Below are 21725 nucleotides of genomic sequence, written 5' to 3'. Positions count from 1 at the left end.
CTTGCCTGCGTTGGGGTTTTTTAACTGAAGCGCTTGGTTGCAATAAACCACTGTTCCATGTGCATGTGTAGGAATACTCTCTTGAAACTGCATTTGAAGTGGAAGAAAATATAAGATTAAAAACAGAAGCAGTGTTTTGTACTTGTGTGTGTTTAGTTGTGAAAAAATAAGTGGAGTTTTTCCTTCTTCACCTCATTCTGAAGGGTGATCAGGCAACTAAAAAGATGCTGATGGTTTTCCTGTGGCTACTCACACTAAGTTTGTACACTGTGGACAACTACTATTGGTGTCACCAGCCTGTACAAATAGTACAGGGGCATTCCCCCCTTTTGGCTGTGAAGATACGGTTGAGCTTCACTTCAGGGTCCCTGTTGAGGAAGGGAATAAACCTCTTCCTGCATTTTCCTGTTTCAGGATGAAAAGTGTTTTAGTGTCGTTTCTCTGCCTCGAGAAGAACCTTGTTCGAGTAGGTTGTGGTAACGTTTTTTACTCAGTCACCACCAGATGGAGTAAAACCCCAGCAAACAGGAGCTTCAGCCCTGAGGATGGTTTTATATTGACAAGAGATTGAGATGAGCTCTTAGGCAGAAGTTCTTCCCTGTGAGGGTGTTGAGGTGCTGGCACAGGGTGCCCAGAAAAGCTGTGGCTGCCCCATCCCTGGCAGTGTTCAAGGCCAGGTTGGACACAGGGGCTTGGAGCAAGCTGCTCTAGTGGAAGGTGTCCCTGCCCGTGGCAGGGGTTGGAACTGGAGGAGCTTTAAGGTCCCTTCCAACCCAAACCATTCTGATTATTTTGCTAAAAACTTGGGCATTGAAGCTTCCAAGATGTTACACAAATGTATATATTAAAGGTTAAAAAGTTTTGGAGATTATTAAACCCTAAATTCTTTTGCAATGATTACAACTCCATGAGCTTTGGATTTTTCAGAAGATGCACAATGATTTGGGGTTTTTTGCCCTTTTTTCATCTAGAACCAGGCAACACGAGGGAGAAAACACCTCAATGAAATAAATACACAATGTCCATTTTCACTTGAGCTTTTTTGGTCTGAACCAAGGAGGTGTTTCCCTTGTGGTGTATATTCAAGGTATTTTTTAACCCTAAAAGCATATGGGGCTGACTGTTGTAAAGGAGAACTTTTTCTTCCTTGTGGCCTGCTCCAGCTCTGTTTTTGCAAGTTCACATTCTCTAGTTCTTCCCTTCATGAACACCCTAAATCTGATCTAAGCTCCATCCAGCTTTCTTCAAGGCAAACCTACTGGAACATCTATCTGCATTTAAAGAGAAGTCTTCAGCACATGCATTCTTTGAGACAGAAGTTAAAGCTGCCCCTGACTGTGATTAGGCCTCCCTGCAGCCTGGCACCACCCTTCCTTCCCATGCCCTCCAGCAGAGCAGCTCATTTGTCAGAACATAACACTTACATACCAAAACCCAGCCACAGTTGAACAATCCTGCTTGGGTATCCTGTTTCACTCAGCTCTGGCGACAGGAAAACACAGCAGACACAGTTAATGACATGCTACCCTAAAGCAACTGCAAAGCCTCCAGCCCAAGTGTTCTCAACAGTTCAGCTCATCTGATCAAAGCTCTTTCCTTGAAGGCTCTGAGCACTCCCACTGCCTCTTTGGAGAGTTCCCCCAACCACATCCCCACCACCACAGTCTTCCAGACTCTGCCAACCCCACACTTCCCACAGAAATAACTATTAGGTACAGGGATACTGCACCAGCAGTGCTATAGATGCAGCACTGGAGATTAAAACCTGTTTCCAGTCTCATGTCTCTCTTCAGCTGATCCGTATTCAGCTCTGCAGGTACTTCCTGAAGATGGGCTGAGAAAGCTGGGCTGGTTCAGCCTGGAAAAGAGAAGGCTCCTTAAGGGGAGACCTTAGAGCAGCTCCAGTGCCTAAAGGGGCTACAAGAAACTTGGAGAGGGGCTTTGGACAAGGGCCTGTAGGGACAGGGTAAGGGGAATGGCTTTAAACTGACAGAGGGGAGACTGAGATGAGCTCTTAGGCAGAAGCTCTTCCCTGTGAGGGTGCTGAGGCGCTGGCACAGGGTGCCCAGAGAAGCTGAGGTGCCCCATCCCTGGCAGTGTTCAAGGCCAGGTTGGACACAGGGGCTTGGAGCAAGCTGCTCTAGTGGAAGGTGTCCCTGCCCGTGGCAGGGGTTGGAACTGGATGAGCTTTAAGGTCCCTTTCACCCAAACCATGACTCTTAAGACTCATTTAAATGTACAATTCGTTTGAAGAATGAGTTCAAAATATTTTTAGCAGCAATATAACATATCTTTATACTATATTCCTAAGTGTAGTATTCTTTTTGCATGGTTCCTGGCTAATATTCAACAACTTATTAGGTTTCCAGTCAAAAAGGCCCAAATACAGCCACAAGCACATGCACAACCCCCAGATTTCTAGCAAGTTGCCATATATTTCTGTATGCTGTATGCAAGGCACCTTCACAGGCTGGAAATGAAAACTGACTGTGGGAAATAATTAAAATGGACAATTCAGAAAACTTTACAAAAATACTTCTTTTTATTAAAAGCAGCAATTCCAAGCAGGACAATACACGCAATGTAAACATCACTAAGGTCAGCTCCAGCCCGCCGAACCTCCGAGGAAGTCTACACTAAACGCACCTACTGCACTAAGTGACTTAACTGACTATATTAGAATTTGAAAATAGATTTTCTACTTTGAGTTAAGAAAAAGTACATTTATCTTAGCCTGTCCCAGCGCCAGATACTGGCATCGTCACACACCGCTATGAGGATACTGCTGTCCCTGCTAAAACTGGTTTGTCGAATGGCAGCGACACATTTTGGATGAGTAAGAGTCGTACACCTAGAAGTAAAAGAAAATCATTCAGCTGCAATGTTAAATCTGTACTCGGTGCTACACTTACACAGAGTGCTCATTCTCCAACCTCCTCCTTTTGTGAGCTAGGAGGAACTGAGGGGAACAGGATTATGCCCTTCATGGTGTATTCTGTGTTCTAAATGTGGACTTGGGAACGCAGTAATTTCCTGTTCACCCACAGCCATTTCGTACTGAAGCACTGACTGACAGGTTGTTTCATCATGTTATTTAGGGCTTCAGAATCAATGTTCTTTCCCAGTTGGTTAAGGATAAAATATTGTATGTAATTGGGTGATTAAAGACTGCAGCATTTTCAGGAACTTCATATATATATATGTATGTCTAGACACAGACACACACATTTCTATAGATTATATATATAAAACCACAACTATATATATAATTTGGTATATAGTATATACATAAATAATGCATATATCATTTATATACATAGTATATATGCATTTTATAGACATAATGGTTTCTGTGTCTGGGGTTCTTTTGCACCTCTATTTTTATATATGATCTAACGTGATTATTCATGGTCTAGTGTGAGGCGTCCCTGCCCACGGCAGGGTGTTTGGAACAGCATGATATTAAGGTCCTTTCCAACCTAAAGCATTCTATGAAATTAAAAATTTAATTTAATTAAAATTTTAATTTTAAATAAAAAAAAATCATATCTATATAAATATATATGTATATATATATATATATATATATACATAGACCTGTTGTAAAAGTGCCTGGCCACACAGGTGAGGAACTGGAAAGCTATGTTGTGCTCAGATACCTTTGCACTCTCATTACTCCAGTCCTTTCACATATTCCTCCTTTGTGATGTGCTACACCCAACCAGTGCCTCTTCTCTTAATCACTTTGTTAAGTTATCCACCTAATTAGTATGCAAGCTCTTTGAGAAACAAATTGTCTTCTACTATATCTACATGTGGTATCCAGCAGGATTTGACTGGGGTCTCTTGGCCCCACTGTACCACAGACAATATATGAGTATAAAATGATAAATGTTAACCTTCAGGGGCTGTTTATTTTCCTGGTAGTTCAAATGGGAAGTTACAAGTTCTGTTGAAGAATTTCTGTAGTTACCAGTAAAGGAAAAAGGGAAAAGCCCCAACTCCCTGTCTTAAGAAAGATGAAATAAAAAAGGAAGTACTCACTTGGCTTTATGAGGATCCTCTATTTCTAAATCCCACACATAAAGTTTGCCAACCTGATTGCCCAGAGCAAGCATCTTTAAAAGAAAGCAAAGGATACAGAAGTTTTAAGATAGTACCTCAAAGAATAAAGAATTTTATAAAGGCTCTAGAGCTGCTAAACTGTGAGTGTTTGGATATGAATGACTTCATGAGGTTGTTGGAGGGGTGAGAAGGGCTATACGATTTGCCTTCTTTCTTCCATTTTATTATCCATCTCTGCAGATGGGGGAGGAAGGCAACAGTGAACATCCCTTTGCTGGAAAATCAGTGAAATTTGGTGGAAAATCAGTGAAATTCAGTGAAGCTTTTTCACCAGGAAGAACCCAGATTGAAAACCCTGGAGCTCCTCCAATTCCACAGCAGCCAATCTGCTTCCAAAACCTCACATGAACATTTTCCCATGCCCATAAACATGAAAAGCTAGGCACTTCAAATGCAGCAAAGTCAAAGCCGACACATACCTTTTGCCAGAAATCCATTGAAAACCTCATGTACCATATATCACACTGGCTGTAATCAAATCTTCCAAGTATGGTCACATTTGACTCACTGGGCTTGATTTTATCTATATCATCTTCCATTTTGCCAGGTTTCCAGCACACAATGGCATTTTCACAAGACTGAGGAAAACAATGGAGAAAAAAAATATCACCTATATAATTTATACAGCACATTCAGTCTGATTATAACTATAACCAAATATTTCATTTCACAGCTTCCCCAATGACATTAAAAAAAGAACAAGTGAAAATGTCCCCTTTATCACAGCCACACCACCAACAGAAATCACTGCCCATCACCAGGAGCCTGCTCCCAGCTTTGCCAGACAATAGGAATGAAGGAGCCCTCCCTCCCCTCCTTCAGATGGTGTCAACCAGATGTGCTCAAACACACTGTCATGTGTGTTTGAATTAACCTTGGTTTGAAGCTCTTCTACCCAATCCCTTTGACCATGCATGCTCCAATTTCTGACAACAAGGCAGTTGGACCACCTAGTTTAATATCTGGAAGCCAATGTTACTAATAAACTCAATACATTAATCAAAGTTAGTCCCTCATGGGAACCCTAATTTCTCCCTCTAGCTGCAGGATCCCTCATTAGTACCTATATAGGTTCCATGCAGATTCTGGTTAGCTGATACCCTTGTACTTTTAGCAGGGGTACAGCTGTAGTAGCAATTTTACTTCTTAAGTACAAGCTGCTTATCCACACATCCTGATAGCTGACACAACCCACGATGTAAAACCAGTTGACAAAGCAGAGTAATTTAACCTAAGACCCTTCTGTTAAGATCCTCAAAACAAGCAAATAAGAGTAATGTGACTTAAAAAGCTGCAACATTACCTTGGAAAGAATTAGATCTCCCAGCCATCGTACACAGTCAACATAGTTTCTATGTATGTCTCTGGTAGAAAAGTCAGGAAAGTGAATTTTCTGGGAAATAAAAGGCCTATGGAGAGAATTGCCAAGTGAGGTTCAGAGAAACACAAAAGCACAAGTCTCATTTTTAACAGCCAGTTTTAACCTATCTCCATGATAAAAGGACAATCCTGTCTTTTTTAACAGTTTTATAACAAAGTAGATTCTATATGCTTTCTTTTTTTATTAATAATAAGAACAATCCCTGTTTTCATCCTCTTTCCTGATGAAATAACTGGTTTCCCATGTACAAGACTGTGCAGAGACAGAGCTGCGCAAAAACACTCCTTCTGGTGCTGAATACAGCTCCTGTTGCCAAATATTTCAGGAACTAAAGCTCACTTTACTTGATGCTGCTTCTGCACCACCTAAATTGTCAAATAGAAATCCACACTATTAAAAATAAGAATACACTACAAAGGCATCATTTAATATTTGGTAACATTACCAAAAAAAGCCAGAGTATTTTCACAGCTAGTCTCACTGCTGAACATGTTCAGTGTGGTTTAGACTCTTCAGTTCTCTCAGTGGTTTATAACTGGAAGTTAAGATTAAGAAGTTGAGGAGCTTTGTAAAGGAGGATTTATCCATCATGTCTCTTACTTGACAATTTACTCATATCCAAGGTCAGATCAGAGAATGATGAAAATTAAGGTTATTACTATGTAAAACAGTTTGTCAAATAACAAATACAATAACCAGTATAAACTACTCAATATAAAACTCTTGGCTACACTTAATTACACAGATTTGATCCCCTCCTAGAAACTTTGAGGTGAGAGGAAGAAAAGCCACTAACATCTGGGAACACAATGAAATACAAGCTCTAAGAATGATAATTCCAGACATTTTCTAGTCAAGCAGGTAAGAAATAATTAAGATAAAATAAAAGGCTCAGGACTTTTAATTGAATAAAGTTCTATTGAGGCAAACATCAATAAGACACATTCTAGAGAGCTTCAGTACCCAGCACAATACCCATATCACTCACTATCCCCAAGATATCCTAGTTTGGGTAGGAATTAACCTGGGCCACTGATGTTTAAAGTTCTTTATTGTGAGGGTGGTGAGGCACTGGCACAGGGTGCCCAGAAAGGTGGCAAATGCTCCATCCCTGGCAGTGTTCAAGGCCAGGTTGGACAGAGCCTTGTACGCTATGGTCTAGTGTGAGATGTCCCTGCCCACGGCAGGGGGTTGGAATTGGAATTGGATGATCTTAAGGTCCTTTCCAATCCAAACCATTCTATGTTTCTATTGCAGTATTTGTGTTTTGCAAAGCCACCCAAGATGATGAAGACTACATACCTGTTGGTTTTATTTGGGTTGTATTCATAAGACTCTTTGATGGCATTTATCATTCTCTTGGAATTAATTCTCCAGAGTTTGAGAGAGTGATCCATCCCACAGGACATGATTTTCTCACCAAGAAGATCATAATCCTGTGTATATAAAAGACTTTTGAGCACCCCCAGCCTAAGCCGTATTCTATCAACTCACATTTTAGTCCATCATTTCCATCAAAGCAGCATTTTCTGTGTAGAGAATGCAATAAAACTGCCTATTTCCAATAGAAAACTACTAATAACGTAATCCTGCTCACTACGAAGAAGCACAGTATTTAATAATTGTATTTACTATCTCTCAAGAAAGAGAGGTATATTCAATAGCACTGATGAACAATGAATCTAAACCTAATTCTCCCCCTCAGTGAATTCCCCAAGTTTCAGTTTATGAAGCAACTTTGACAGAATCCCAGGGCTATGAATGGGTGATGACACTATTTAGAACCACAGTTGGGTAATACAGTGTCAAGGTTCCATATAGATGCATCCCTCACCTTTCAGGTCACACAACAGGAATGGAAAGAGCTCGTAAGAGCAGAGTATTAGAAGTCAATAATTCTAGCTGGTACATGCTGAGTACCAGTGTCTGTTCACAGCCATTGAAAAGCAGCATAACTCACCTAAAGTAACTTCTTTCCTTCACCACAATGTCTCTCAAGGTTTATTTGCTGATGCTGCTTTGATAACACCTCAAGAACTTCAAAAGTGGGACCATGATGAAAACTTTTTACTCTTTCTAGCCCCACTGAGCTCTATTTTGTTTACTTCTAGGCTGCACTGGGAGGGAACCAGCTATTGAGACATACAAAGTGAACACCTTGTCCTGTATATTGAGAGGTAGCCAGATCAAGCAATCACCTCAGATTTAAAGTTCTCTATCCCCTTAAAAGAGTATTTATGCACTTCCGGGGGTTTTAAGTAGGTATAATATCAAACCAGTGCACAAGAGGATAAAAAGTTGCATACTGTAGGCTTACTACCCTTTGTAAATCTAAATCACTGCCCCACAGTCTTCCACTTACTGCACTTAACACCTCATCCCTGTGCCCTTCTACTCCTCCAAATATTGCAACCAGCGTGTCTGTCTGGATGTTCCACAGTCTCAATGCATGATCTATAAAGAACAAATAAAATTACATGCTGCTTTTTTTTATAGGTACATATGAATAATATATTTCAGCTTAAACCACTTTCAATAACAGGGGTTTATGTAAACATCAAGAAGGCAATTAATTCTTCACTTGGTAGAAGTCATAGGACTGCATTAACTAAAATTGCTGTTACAACTAAACTCCTGTTAAAAGTAATACTGTAGTGAAGAAAATCTGACCACCCCCCCATCCCTGGGGACAGCTTCTAGCAGAAAGAGACTTGGCTCTTTAGCTCATCCAAAAAGCAGAGTCTGATCTTGAACATATATGGTTTTATTCTGATCTCAGAAACAATTTTATGTATCAAAAAATGCTGGAATTCCTTCCAGCAATTCTTACAGAGATGTTTTGATTTTCCATTTGTTAACCTTTACAATATTATTCTTTCTGAACCACAGCCTGCATGGATGGGAAAAAGTGTTTCTAGAAACAAGATGTATTCCAAAGTCAATCAAACTAATCCTCTTGTTAAAAGAAAGTTTTAACAATATCTAATGAAGAACCTCTACTATATTTCCCATTTGGAAATGGGAAGCTCTAGCATATCTCCCCTTTGGATTCCACAAATACACTGCACTGAATTAGAGCAGCACCAACTGGAAGGCCACACAGTCCCAAATGCTTTCCTCTTTTTCTACACATCTCTCAGCCAAGCAATTCTGAGACCCCAGTATTCTGCTGCCTTCTCAGAGATAGCACCTAGTCCAGAGGTTGCACCTTAAAACCTATGGTACTATGGCTGATATCAAGATGTGATTAAAAAAAAGAACCTAAAAAAAAATGCACAGAACTCAAGAATTTCAGCTTTACAGACCCACAGTACAAACTTGACAGCTGCAAGAATCAGAGAGGCTGCAACTCTTATTCTCATGTAGATTCATCACCTAAATATGCTAAAGTCAAAAGTCCCCTTATGTGAAGGTTTCCAACTCAAGCACACCTGAAGGCTTGCTCCTGCAGCAGATCAAGTATTCCCATATTTAACAAAACAGTCAACTGGTTAGATGTTCTGAACAAGTCCGTAAGGCACCATACCAAAATCTCACTTCTCCCTTCACTAACAGGCTTTTTATACAAAGTCCAAATAAAGTCAGAGCCACGGAGAATGGAAGTTTTCCCCACAAAACCAGCAAATGCTGCCTGCGATGTTAAGAATTCCCCACTAGATGGCAACAGGATTCAACAACTGACAAACATTTAACTGCTTGTAGAAAGTAAAGTGCAACCCCAAAGCTCATTTCTTCATTCCTAAAAGCAGCACTGTTCACAATCCCTTTGCACCACAGGTGGAGTTACGCTTGTTGCAGGCCATGGATTTAATCCACACAAGATATACAGCCATAAAAGAGCAAGATTTGCTCTCAGCTTTTAAGGTAAACTTGTTCAGTGCCATTCATAAAAAAAAAATTATGGAGGTTTTGGCCATTTTCAAGACCAGAATCCAAAGTATCCTGACTTATACAAAAAACAAAAGAGGGGTTTTTTCCTCACCTTTGCTTACAGATAAAAGGAGATTTGGATCTCTTGGATGGAATTTCAGTTCATTGATAGCATTCCCATGGCCCACGTAGTGCTGGGATAGAATTCAGAGACCAAGTTATCATTTCCCCTCATGCTCGTATGTATATAAAGACATAAATTTCATGCCTTACTGAAATAAGCTGTATCTCAAGTTCTGAGCACTCACCTTTATGCACTGCATCGTAATAGGATTAATTATCCTAATAATTCCCCTGGAGCCTGCCACAGCCAGGAGAGGATGGCTTGTATTGCTGTCGTATGTCCACGCACAGGTATAGAAGTTTTCATCTGCCTACAACATCTTATGTTAAGGAACACAGAAGAAACAGGAGATTCTTATTTATTTATTTATTTGTGTATTTATTTAAATGTGATTTTTAAGTAAACTTGTTGATATTTTATGCAAGTGCTCAGGAGTCTCTGCTGGACCCAATAAGGAATAGACACATACAATAGGGACATGGAACTGTTGGAGCAAGTCCAAAGGAGGCCACGAGGATGATAAGGAGACTGGAGCATCTCCTGTATGGAGACAGGCTGAGAAAGATGTGGCTGTTCAGCCTGGAGAAGAGAAGGCTGCATGGAGACCTCATAGCAGCCTTCCAGTATCTGAAGGGGGGCTACAAGGATGCTGCGGATGGACTATTCGTTAGGGACTGTAGTGACAGGGGTAATTGGTTAAAACTTAAACAGGGGAAGTTTAGACTGCATATAAGGAGGAATTTCTTTATTGTAAGTGTGGTGAGGCACTGGAATGGGTTGCCCAAAGAAGTGGTAAATGCTCCATCCCTGGCAGCGTTCAAGGCCAGGTTGGACAGAGCCTTGGGCAACGTTTTCTAGTGTGAGGTGTCCCTGCCTGTGGCAGGAGGGTTGGAACTAGATGATCTTAAGGTCCTTTCCAACCCAAACCATTCTGTGTTTCTATGATTCATTTCTATATCTGCAAACACAAGCAACGTTGCCTGTTGTACAGATGCCAGTTGTTTCACTTCTGTTCCATAACATACAAGGAATTCTCTGTTGGCACCATTTTTCAACCTATTTGTCCAAAACAGCCAAAGATTGGGAATAATGAATCAAGACTTGAGTTCACAAGCTGTTGGCTTGTACACTGCAAATGAACAACACAAATTATTCACACTTCTGAGCACGAAACATTAATTCTTAGGCTTTAAACCCAGCTCCAATTGACAGGGAAACTGAGACCACTGTAAAGCAGTGGATGTGAAACATTAGACAAATATTAGTGTTGGGAAGATGAAACTGATGGAGAATCAGTTTTCAAATATTTTAATACAGCACTGGCCATGAATGTGTGTTTTTAATATGTTTTTAATAGGAGAGTCTAGGATGTGGGAAAGATGTAACACTTGGACCTGACGTACGGAATGTGCCCCATGAGCAAAGTATTAAATCACAGACCAAACCTTTTTATGCTTTTTTCCTACAAAGCCTCTTCATTTTTGATAAAGAGAAAGCAAACAAGTGGCTTTTTAAGAGGATACATCAGCATCCACGTAGGACTGCAACAGGCGGATCTCTCCTTGGGAATGACACTCATATAAAGTAACCTGGAAGAAAAAAAACAAGTGGAGAGATTGCTGCTTACTTGTGGCATGTCAAAAGGAAAAGTACCTGTGCACTGACTGCTGATAGGGACGGGTAGTGTGCCTTTATGGTTTAAATCTCATCCATCTTCCATTTGTTTCCAACAGGTGGAAATGGTTTGATAAAAGAATGCTGAGGGCAGTCACAATAAAGCACCACTCCAGGCCTTCTCAGCTGTTCTTCCCAGGTATGCAAATCTATGATTTGAACTGTCTAAGTATGATTAAACTCTGTTTGAAATTAGCTACTGCAGCCGTCTCTAACATGACTTGGTCTTTTAACAAAGCACTGATACCTTGTTCCATCTTAGTTTAGCACTTTTGGTGACTGACAATTGAAACAAACCTGGAAATGAAAGGCTGCTTGCTTATTCATATATAACACTGGCATAGAATACATTTCAGGAGTTGTTTTCAAGTCTGAAATGACATAAATCCTTGTTGAGAAAAAACCTGTAAGTTCACTCCACATAGGACCTTAATTTAGCTACTGAGCTGCCTGGCATCATTGCGGACACTTCTCATCCCATTTTAGAGTATATGACCCTCTGGAAACAATAACATCTGTGAAAAGTAATTTTAGTGAGAAGATGCATTTATGTCTCTTGTCTCCTTATCCCATGTTTATATTCTTGAAGGATTTTTTTCTTTACTGCATAGGCTAATTCCCAAATAGCTAACACACAACTTCATGAAACAATTCAGAGGATGCAACTTTCCCAGATGTTACATACCTCAGAAATAAAGCTTCTCTATGAAGTATCCTCCCCATCCATACTAACCACAGGCAAAGGGATTGGTTGGAGAAAAAAGCATGCAAGCAGAACCAAGTGGAAGAGCTGATGGTTAAAAACAATTATACTCACTCTGTTGCTGCCTACAGTAGCAAAAACAAGAGGATCACCTTCTTTACTGTGCCAGTTAAACTGGACTCCAAACAAAGGCTGCCCGTGGTCCTCCTGGAGAGGTAAAGTAAGATGAGAGACCAAAAAAGATAAAACAAGAGCCACCATGTTATTATTACTTCCGTGAAATTCAGCTGTGGTGGTAAAACAGTTTAACTGAGATGTTTTCCTCCTCAAACTACTGGGTTCATGTTCAATATAATTTCAGATAGAGAAGAGTTAAAAGGAGCAGTTTTGTAACATCACATTTTAAGTTGGGTGTCTTAAAGGAGGTTAAAGGAATATTCTGACACCCCCTCCCTTTCTTCCCCCAGCAAGCTTTTAAAAGGGTGAAAACTGTTATGTCTCAGAAGCTGTTACAGCCAGAAGCTGGCAGAATTCCCGAGCTATATTTGCAGTTCTACTACTTTGTTTTGCAATTTTCAACACGGCAACCTCTGCATCTAAGGCCACATCTATACGTATTTTATACTGTTTGAATTACTTCCACACAAAAGATTTATAACTTCACAGAGGAAAATCATAAGGACAAAGAAGACTTATACTGGTGTAAGGGTGGAGAAGGGCTACATTAACTATTACAACACAGGTCTTGCAACTCTGTCACAGACACCGTGAACTCTCTCCAGCATGTCACAATGCTGCTGCAAAGTTCACGTCTACAAAGTGTTTTCAGATTACCTTCACAAACACCAGAGAAATGCCAGATCTTATTTTTATACAGCTTACATCAGTTTAATAGAGAAAAAAGCAGCAGATATGTTTATGAATTGCGATGAATGTGGTGGTGCTTGTTAATAATTGATAACAGTATTTTGGCCTGTCCTGACAGGATGTTTTCAGTAAGAATAATGCTCACTAAAGTGCCTCCCCACAGGGGACTGTCTGGGACAGTGCAGGCAGGAAGGAAGTGTCTCACAACAGCCTTCAAATGGCAGTGCTTCGGAGACACCCCCAGGAATGTCAGCCCTGGCAGCTCCGGCCTAGCCCAGACCCAAAGAGTGAATCTGAGAAGGGGGGTATGGGGAAGGAGTCCAACAGTACTCAGGAAAAGTTAGGAAGTCTGGAAGAATTTAAAATAGCATTATTTACTGAGAAACGCATTATCTGTTATGAACAGAAATAGCCAGAAGGGCTAGAAAGAGAAGGGAGAAAATTTGTCAGAAATGAAGTCTGTCCTGCAAACACCAAAGAGAGGTAACAACTTTGTAAGCTGAATACAAGCTAAAAAGAATTGCTCAAAGTTTAACTCAAAGTGTTACCTATCAGAACATGGGGAAAGAACAGACTAATGGCTGTAGGGGATGAGGGATATGGGATATTAGCAAAGGGAGACGTAGCAAGCTTATGAGTGACCCCAGGACAGAAGGAAAAAGCAGGTATTGAGCATCTGGAAAGCATTATAGCTTAATTAGAGATGAAAAATGAGGAAAATGGTATGCCATAAAATTACACACACATGATTTTTAGTGTTTAATAAAGTTACACGTTTTACTTTTTAGCCTTATTTTCTAAGTGTACTTAAGTTTTCCTTGAAGAGAACAGCTGAGAGGTCAAATACAGAATACTGTAAAATATCTCCCACTAAGAATTCATTGTTTTTGAATTTCTGAGTGATAAAGTTCACTCTGATGAATACTGAGGGCTTTGGATACGCTGCATGAAGAGAACACAGGTGCAAGGCACAGATTCTTACTGCTTTTTTAGAGATGTATTAGCAGGTTCTGCACTTGTTTTTCTGGAACAACCTTGTTCTCTGGCACGTGCACCGTTTCTGATAAATTTAATGAAATGGGAAGAGTGAAGAGGAAGATGTTTTCTCCCTCAGGATAAGACACTTTTCCAGCACAAGCTGTGATAAGTTTGTGATTTTCTAGGTAGGACCCAGACTAGGGTGATAAGAGATATATACAACCGAGGTCTCTATTGTTTCTGTGTTTGAGTACGTGCCATAAGTATTTAGTAAGCTTTTTCAAAGACAACCTATTTCCCTGGCAAGATTACTCTGCAAGACAAATGTAAGTAGTCTAAAGACATCTTCAGCACTACATTCCTCACATCCAGTGCTACAACCTCCAGAAGCTTGACCATATATCTCCAAGGGTTTTTTGGTGTTTAATGGCCGAAGGAGTCAGGCAGAGGCTCGTGCAGGGTCACTGGGGTATCTGAAGAAGTTGTGCTCACCTCCTTTAAACTACCATCATCCTCACTGGTCAAAGACAGCACACAGCTACTTTGATAACACTCATCTGCTCTAATTCTTGTCCCAGGTGCTAAACATTGAAGCAGGTTTTCAAACATTGCACTTTTAGGTACTGCACATTATGGCCACCCTGATCTGCCAAGTATGTCACACAGATCCGACCACTGGTTTGTACAGACAGAAGAGTGACCCAGATGCTGGTTCAAAAGCAGAATTGTGCAATGCCATCTTGACCCTGGTATGAATAAAGGGCACAATAGCCGAAGTACTCAGGTTCTTGATACCACAGAAAAAGAAGGCAGAGGAGAAAATAGACTTACAATTGTCACAAAACCAAATAAATAATAAATGGTCAGTTCTGTCTTTCCTCACCCCAATGCCAACTCAGCCAGAAAATAAGACCTGTTTTTAGACTGAAGGCAAGTCAAGTAAATATTATGCCAACACAAAAAATTATCACCTGTAACTAAACAAACACATTTTATACACTGTCACCCATACTGCCAGTGGGGAACCAAGTGACCATGCATTTTCAGTTCCCAGAAGTGGTAACAAGCCATTACTGGCAGTGGGTTTAGTTCCCTCTCCTTTACATATCAACAAGCTAAAGTCTTGCATGTGGTTGGTTACTGACTCCCAGCTCAGGGGACAGTGAGTAGAAGCTGAAGAGACAACACCAGGCTGCTGACAACCACTGAGGCACAGCCTAAGCAAGAGCACAGGGAAGGTAGCTGCAATGCTATAAAGGGAATACATCAAAGCCGAATAGACACAGCTCTTCGGTGAAAGATCTACGACCAAAACATCTATGGATGTATGTAACGATGTGCAACTCTTGGCTGCATATGCTCATTTATAAACTACATTTCCATTCAGCCCACAGACAGCAAAGATTTCTCAATATACCTTACAGGAACTTTATGCTGCAAAAAGCAAAGAAACACAGGCAGCTTTTTATTTCCTGTCATTTTCCAAGTTATATTCTTGTTTTCCTGATGCTTAAATTTCACCCAAAATAACTTGCACAGTAGTGTTTAAAAAGCGTATTTAGCAAGCACTGAGTTTTTCAAGCTGAATCATAACCATTTAACATTCAAAGCAGATGGTAATGGCCATATTTCTTTGTTTCCCCAAGGGAAAAAAAAAAAAAAGTAAAAGCAACATAAGAGGGGAAAAACAAGAGTAGAAAAGTGGAAAAACACATAATTTATATATCCCTAAAGAATTTTAATATTAAAATTGATTTCCATGTCTTTAAATAATGTTGACTCTTCATTAATTTCAGTACATGCACTTTACAGCATAGCTCAAAGAGATAGAAACTATGGGATATATGATGCAATATCCGAAGAGTCCTTCTGACCCCATACACAACATTCAATCCTTAGAGTTTATCTTCACAGTACCTGCAAAATTAGTAAGCAACAAAAAGGAAAAAAGAAAAGAACTGAGGCTTCCTCAAACATGAAGTAAAAAGGAGTTACCCAATTTGGCTCTACCTAGGCTTTGTATTAACATGCACATTTATTATTATGAGCATTAATTTCAGCTCAAAGAGAAACACAGAAAAGAAACTACCCCACTTAGCTGAAACACTATATTTATTCCCTCACAGCTTGATTCCACTTGCACAAGAATCTGTTCCCAGGCCCGGATCCAAATCCACACAAGTCGGGGATTGCTTAACTTCACAGGGCATTCTTTTGGGTCACCCTATAGTGGGGTCTGGGTGGAAGCTGGGGTGAGGGAATGTTCTGTTTCCCCAGAAGGTACTTGAAAAGTCCTAACTGCTTTGGGATGTTTGGTCTGCAGACAGAAAACGAATAGGCTCAGCAAAAGGCAGAACTTGTTGAATGTTTGGGTGCTGAAAGGCCCCTGACTGTGTTTGAAGTATGACTTGAAGCCACCCACAAAAAGCATTATCTGTGAGGGCGATTCATGCAGTCACAGGAGCAGCTGCCTACTTAGGTGAAAACGAAAGAACTTCTGTCCTCCTACACCCTGAAAGGGCTCCAGATAACTTTTCTACTTCAAAAAAATACATTAAGATCAACTTGTTTCCCAGAAACTTTTGTCAGCGTAACTTCATATCCCAATTTCTGCAGTGACAAATCTCATTTAGGAGGTTTCCATGCTCCAAAGCTCTCATCCCCTCCCACTCAGCTACCCCAGCATTTCGTCCAGGCAACCTGAAGCCAAAGTTCAGGCACAGCTCAACAATCAACTGGAGGGGAACAGCAAAACCCTCTTAAAGCAATTCTGCATAAAGTATCCACTCTGGAGCTGCACACATCCTCTGGTTAGCTAAATATAAAATTTAACTGAACTCCCATCTTGTTCCAGACACAATCTTTCCTTTATTTAGAGATCTTGTAAAACTCAAGTCAGACGGCATATTTACATCTTTTGCCACATAAATATCCCACACAAGGCCTGGGAATGTAAAAACAACATCCTGACAGTGTAAAAGAATCAAAGAGAAAATCCATTCAATCCACCACAGTCTGTTACTAGTGCAGAAGAGAACAATGCTACCCTAAAATACAAGAGCAGGGAGTAAAGACAGTGAATCTACATCCCTTTATAGCATCAGGTATTAGGTGGGAAGATAAATATGACCTAGATGAGGTGCAAGCACAATCACAACACTCATGATAAATTAATCAAATTGCACTATATGACAATTGCCGAAGGACAGAAACCACCTGGTAAGTGTGAGGAAAATTCTACTCCCAGATTGTTGGGTTGTTTTAAATACATTTCAACAGGTAGAAAAATCTGTAGGTGCTTTGCATCAAGCTGTCACAGGTTTGGTTTTATTTGAATTTCTTTATTCAGGTTTTTATCTTAAGCAACTACATCTTCAGTGAAATACCTCATTAGATCACACAGAACTTTGCAAACCTGTGCAGAAACTGGGTTAATAGCAGCACTATCTGCTGTTTCCTATTTCTCAGTATCCTTTTTTTCCCAAACTTCAGCTATGCCAAATAAGAAAGGTATTTTCTTCAAATGAGCAAAGTTGTATACAGATACTCAAAAATACCTATCTTGGCACTGTCTCACAGTCAACACTAGCATTACTGCCAGCATTCCCATACTGGTAGGGATGGTAGGAAGCTTACACATACCTACCTTCAGGCTATTTACACATTTGAAGGAATATTTGCACTTCTTAGACTTCCATTTTCCTTTCCCCCAGCTTTTCCTTCCGGGTGCATTAGGAGTGTTTGTTGGTGTATCGGGGCGTTCGGTGTTAGTACCACTTTCAATACTAACAGCATCATCCTGAAAATATTCAAATTATATAAAATGTAATAAAGGTTTCATTAACTGCTGTATAAATTCAACTCATTTTGCAGCACTTGGCCTTTCCACTTCCTCTTCTCCTCTGTAGGAACAGATCTTCTAGGACTTGATGTTATTTAGGTTCACATATTTAAATCTATTACTAACATCATAGCATTCCTCCCTAGAAACAGAACATAAGTCACATGAGGACTAATCCCAGAGGGAGAGATGTGAACTGTGATCTAGTGACGTTTCATCAGAATACTGGTAGTTGCGCTTAAGAAAATGCTGAAATGGCCACTAAAAAACAGCTTTGACGTTCATGGAATGAGTACTGAAGGAAGAGGTTGGTTGTGTAAAAACATTATGCTTTGCCATACCAAGAATCTAACCTAAGACTTCTGTACACCCCAAGCAGCATCAGGCACAGCAGTTCTGCAGTAAGTCAGCACTGCCACTAGAAGAGGAAGTCCCACCTCTCCCTCCTACTCTTTCCTACAGATACTTGCTTCAACTAAAAGCTAAGGTAAAAAACCAAACCACAAAGCCAAAAATTAAGTTAGCTGGCTACCTGACCAGGTAGCTAATCCAACTGGCCTCCAACCATCAGCAGTCAGACCTAAGGTAAGGATGGAAGAAGGGGGTGAGCAAAACAAGCCAGCCAGCTGGTGAGCAGTTTTAGATCAGCTTTAGATAATTCACAGAAACTTCAGTTTCACACATAGTGTGACTGCAGGTCACTTCTCAAAAGGACATTTCTGTTCCTTGCATTGCTCACCACAGCACACTTCAGCTTCACCTGCAATGTAACTGGCAACCCTGCGCTTCCATAGGATTACCTTCATCTTAAATATACTTAAAAATCTAAAAATCAACCTTTATTTATATCCTGGCAATGCAGTCTGTTCAATTCCCATCAGAGCAGTGGAAGGGGAACAACTCATCCCAAGGCTTTGGAATTTCTGGATCTGAACTGAGGTAGGCAGAGGCAGACAACAGCCTGTCACTGGAGGTTAAGCATGAAGCTGCATTAGGAACTCCACTAGGAATATGGAATAAGGTCAGCTCTAAACATTGATACACCAAATCCCATCAAACATTTATTCTGTGTCCTAGTTTCATATCATATCAACAGAAGCAAGTAAATGTGCACTGGTCTTTGTTTGACCAACAACTCTGAAAATCAGGACACTGAGGGGAGAAAAAGGAGGCAATACAACACACAAGCCTGTAAGCAAACTACCCAGACGTGGAGTCATTCCCTTCACTTTGCACTCCTAAAAGAGCAAACCCTCTCCTAACACATGTAACCGAGTTGAACAAGTTTTACATTTTCCAGTTTCTTCTCCTGTACTCTAAAACAATGTCAGAGCTTGCCAAATCCTCGTCTCCCAAGAGCACTTGCTAGCCAGAGTTGTAATGCTTCACAAGACTGAAGTTTTCCCTGGACTAGTCAGATATTGTCAATAGAAGAACAGCAGGTACCTGCTACAATACAACTACAACATAACCACAAACTTGCACCCAGGAAACCTGTGGAACAAAACAGACCCCCTCTCCAAATCAACACTATTCTGCCAACTCCTAAATAGAATTGCTGTCTTTCAGGAGCAGTGGAATCCAGTAACAAGCCTTGAAAAGGAAATCCTTTAACCACTGATACAGGTCACACTTTCAACAACCAGACAGCCCCCATCCGTGGTCACTGACAGCCTAACACAGGCACCAAAGCAAACCGGAATGCCTGTCACCGAACTACACATAATACAGAAATGCCGCAGAGCAGTGGTGCAGAACACCTTGAACCTGCCCGTCACCTCACAAGCAGCACTTCCACAGGACATCAGGGATGTGGTCCAGATCCTTCACATTCTGAATAAAGGAATAAACCCACACTGCATGAAGCTAACACACAAACATCACCCCCACTCCAGTAGCTACATAAAGTGACTGCTAGATACCTTGCGTTATCGTTCAAGTATAAAATTCTGTATCAATCACGTTACCTTTGTTCCCACACTAGATTTTAGCCAAACTTAGAGATTACCCTCCTCATGCCCTGATGCAGCTTTCTGCTGACAGAAGCTCGAGCACGACCCTACTCCTCAGGCCCACAGATCAACTTATGCTGCAACGTGACGGTGAACACACACACAAATAAAACTTCCGGACAGACATAAAACCTTGCCGGTTTGCAAATCTGGCATCTTGAAAGAGACTTGGAGACAGAGCACGCTTGGAGTTCGGGCCTCAAATTCTCCCTCACCCACGTGGAGGCAAAGTGAGCGTCTCTCCTCCAAGACTCACACGGGTCCCTCTCCCACCGGGGCCTCCCTCTCTCCCTACAGCGGCCCGTCTCTTTCAGGGGCAGGCACCGAGACGGGGTGGACACAGAGACGGGGCGGACGGGCTGACACCCCCCTCTCTTCTCTCCCTTCTCCCGTCTCCCACCCGGGATGCGAGACCCGGGCAGGGTCTGCCGGGTCCCTCAGGACACCCGAAGCGGCCGCTCCCGCCGCTCCCCTCACAGCGGCTCCCCCCGGGCCGGCCCCCCCCACACACACTCCTCGCCTCAGCGTTCCCGCCCGCCCCCGGCAGCGAGGCCCCGCTCCCGCCTCAGCGCCCCTCCTCCGCGCCCCATCCGCCTGTCCCCCGCCCCGGCCTCACGTTCTCGTCGCCGGACAGGTCCCCGGGGTTACTGTTCTCGTCGCTGCTCAGCTTCTGCTTCTTGGCCGGCATCTCACCCCCCGCTCCCGCCGCTGCCACCGCCGCCGGGGCTTCTCCCCGCTCAGACATCTTCCCCGCCCCCCGGCCCTGCCACGCAGCCGCAAAGCGCGGACGGGGAGGTCGGAAAAGCCTTGCCGTAAAGCAACCCCGCGCCCGGTTAGCTAGCAGGGCAATGGAGAGCTGCCACACTGCTGAAAAAGCGCGTTTCCCGCCGCGGCGCCTCAGGGGCCGCTAGCTGAGGGGACGAAGCGGGCCCGAGAGTTAAATTAACCCGGTTTTAACTGCATAGGAACTTAATGGCACTTTATATCGCTGTTTGTAGCGAGTCAGCGGCGGCTGAGGTAGAAACAAGCAGTCCCCATCGTTACAGGTGCTAACGGTCCCTCAAGCCATATTCGCACGGTGTCGAGTTCTGTTTTTCATGTCTAAAGCGGTCTCAGTTTTGCTCTCTCTTGCTCTACAGAAGTCCTTTAGTCTGCTTCAGGAGGAGTGTGGCCAGAGGGCAAGAGAGGTGATGCTTCCCCTCAACTCTTATCCTGGTAAGGCCACATCGGGAGTGCTGTGCCCGATTCTGGGCTTCTCCATACAAGAAAGACAAGAAGGTACTGGAGAGGGTCCAGCAGAGGCCACAAGGATGATCATGGGTCTGGTGCATCTCTCTTAGGAGGAGAGATTGGGGGAGCTAGGTCTATTTAGTCTGGAGAACAGGAGACTAAGAGGGGATCTCAGTAATGCATATAAATACCTCAAAGGTTGGTGCTAGGATGGTGCCAGATTCTTCAGTGGTGCCCAGTGACAGCACAAGGAGCAAACCACAAGTTTCACCTCAATGTGAGGAAGAACTTTATGTTGAGGGTGGTAGAGCAATGGAACAGGCCGCCCAGGGGGTTGTGGAGTCTCCCTCTCTGAGGACATTCAAACCCCACCGGGACACATTCCTGTGTAACCTGCTCTGGCTGCCCCTGCCTTGGAAGGGGTTTGGACTATAGGATCTCCTACAGTTCAACCCTTCCAACCCTAACGGTTCTGTGTGAGTCTGTGAAAATGGTGTTTCTGGAGAAGCCTCTGCCCTGCTCCTGTACTCCCTGGCAAGTTCCTACTACAGTTCTAAATGAAATAACTGCAGTTGCCAGGGTTTTATTTACTTATTTCAGAACCCACAGGTCCTAAATTCGTCATAATTATGACTATTAAAGAAACTACCAAAGGAGAAGAGTAATCTGCCCACAGGCACAGTGCCTTATCTGCTCTTCGGGGCAGAAACAAGCCTTTCCTCCCCTCGGGAGTCATTCCAGCCCTAAAAAGCAATAGCTTTGAGGGCAGTGGCAGAGAGAACCATGCCCTGTATGTAAAATTTAATCTCGCATAAGCTGCTGAGATAAAGGGGAAGAGATACACTTATAATGGTGCCTGTATTGTAGTGGTTTTAGCAATAAAAAGTCCTTTTTCTTTCTCTGCAGAACTGAAGGCTCCA

At 42.1% G+C, this 21725-nt stretch overlaps 1 protein-coding gene across 2 annotated transcripts; it reads right to left on the bottom strand.

The window, feature by feature from the left end:
* Positions 1-2519: 2519 nt before the first annotated feature.
* Positions 2520-20355, bottom strand: EED (embryonic ectoderm development). 2 transcript variants are annotated; one of them, XM_057396759.1, is made up of 12 exons: positions 20192-20354; positions 17369-17521; positions 11992-12084; positions 11024-11089; positions 9685-9810; positions 9489-9570; positions 7869-7960; positions 6809-6942; positions 5429-5534; positions 4545-4703; positions 4045-4118; positions 2520-2851 (listed from the first exon to the last, which is right to left on the bottom strand). In XM_057396759.1, the coding sequence occupies exons 1-12, from the start codon at positions 20318-20320 to the stop codon at positions 2725-2727; spliced, it is 1341 nt and encodes a 446-aa protein (XP_057252742.1). In that variant the 5' UTR covers positions 20321-20354; the 3' UTR covers positions 2520-2724. The 2 variants fall into 2 exon arrangements, with proteins under 2 accessions (XP_057252742.1, XP_057252743.1); XM_057396760.1 differs by lacking the exons at positions 7869-7960; positions 9489-9570 and having other exon boundaries at positions 20192-20355.
* Positions 20356-21725: the final 1370 nt, after the last annotated feature.

Source organism: Pezoporus wallicus, unplaced genomic scaffold, assembly GCF_028554395.1.
Source record: "Pezoporus wallicus isolate ANWC-B61680 ecotype Strahan unplaced genomic scaffold, APGP_CSIRO_Pwel_v1 contig_13458, whole genome shotgun sequence".
Lineage (NCBI taxonomy): Eukaryota > Metazoa > Chordata > Aves > Psittaciformes > Psittacidae > Pezoporus > Pezoporus wallicus.
This window is presented reverse-complemented; position numbering and strand designations above follow the sequence as displayed.

What these genes read in the sequence shown, in the direction of transcription:
- EED (XM_057396759.1), bottom strand. Translation starts at nt 20,320, where the DNA reads ATGTCTGAGCGGGGAGAAGCCCCGGCGGCGGTGGCAGCGGCGGGAGCG. An exon ending in CTACTGTAGGCAGCAACAGA is followed by an intron (nt 11,090 to 11,991) that starts GTGAGTATAATT and finishes TTTTTCTTCCAG; the next exon opens with GTTACTTTATATGAGTGTCA. An exon ending in TTACGATGCAGTGCATAAAG is followed by an intron (nt 9,571 to 9,684) that starts GTGAGTGCTCAG and finishes ATTCTATCCCAG; the next exon opens with CACTACGTGGGCCATGGGAA.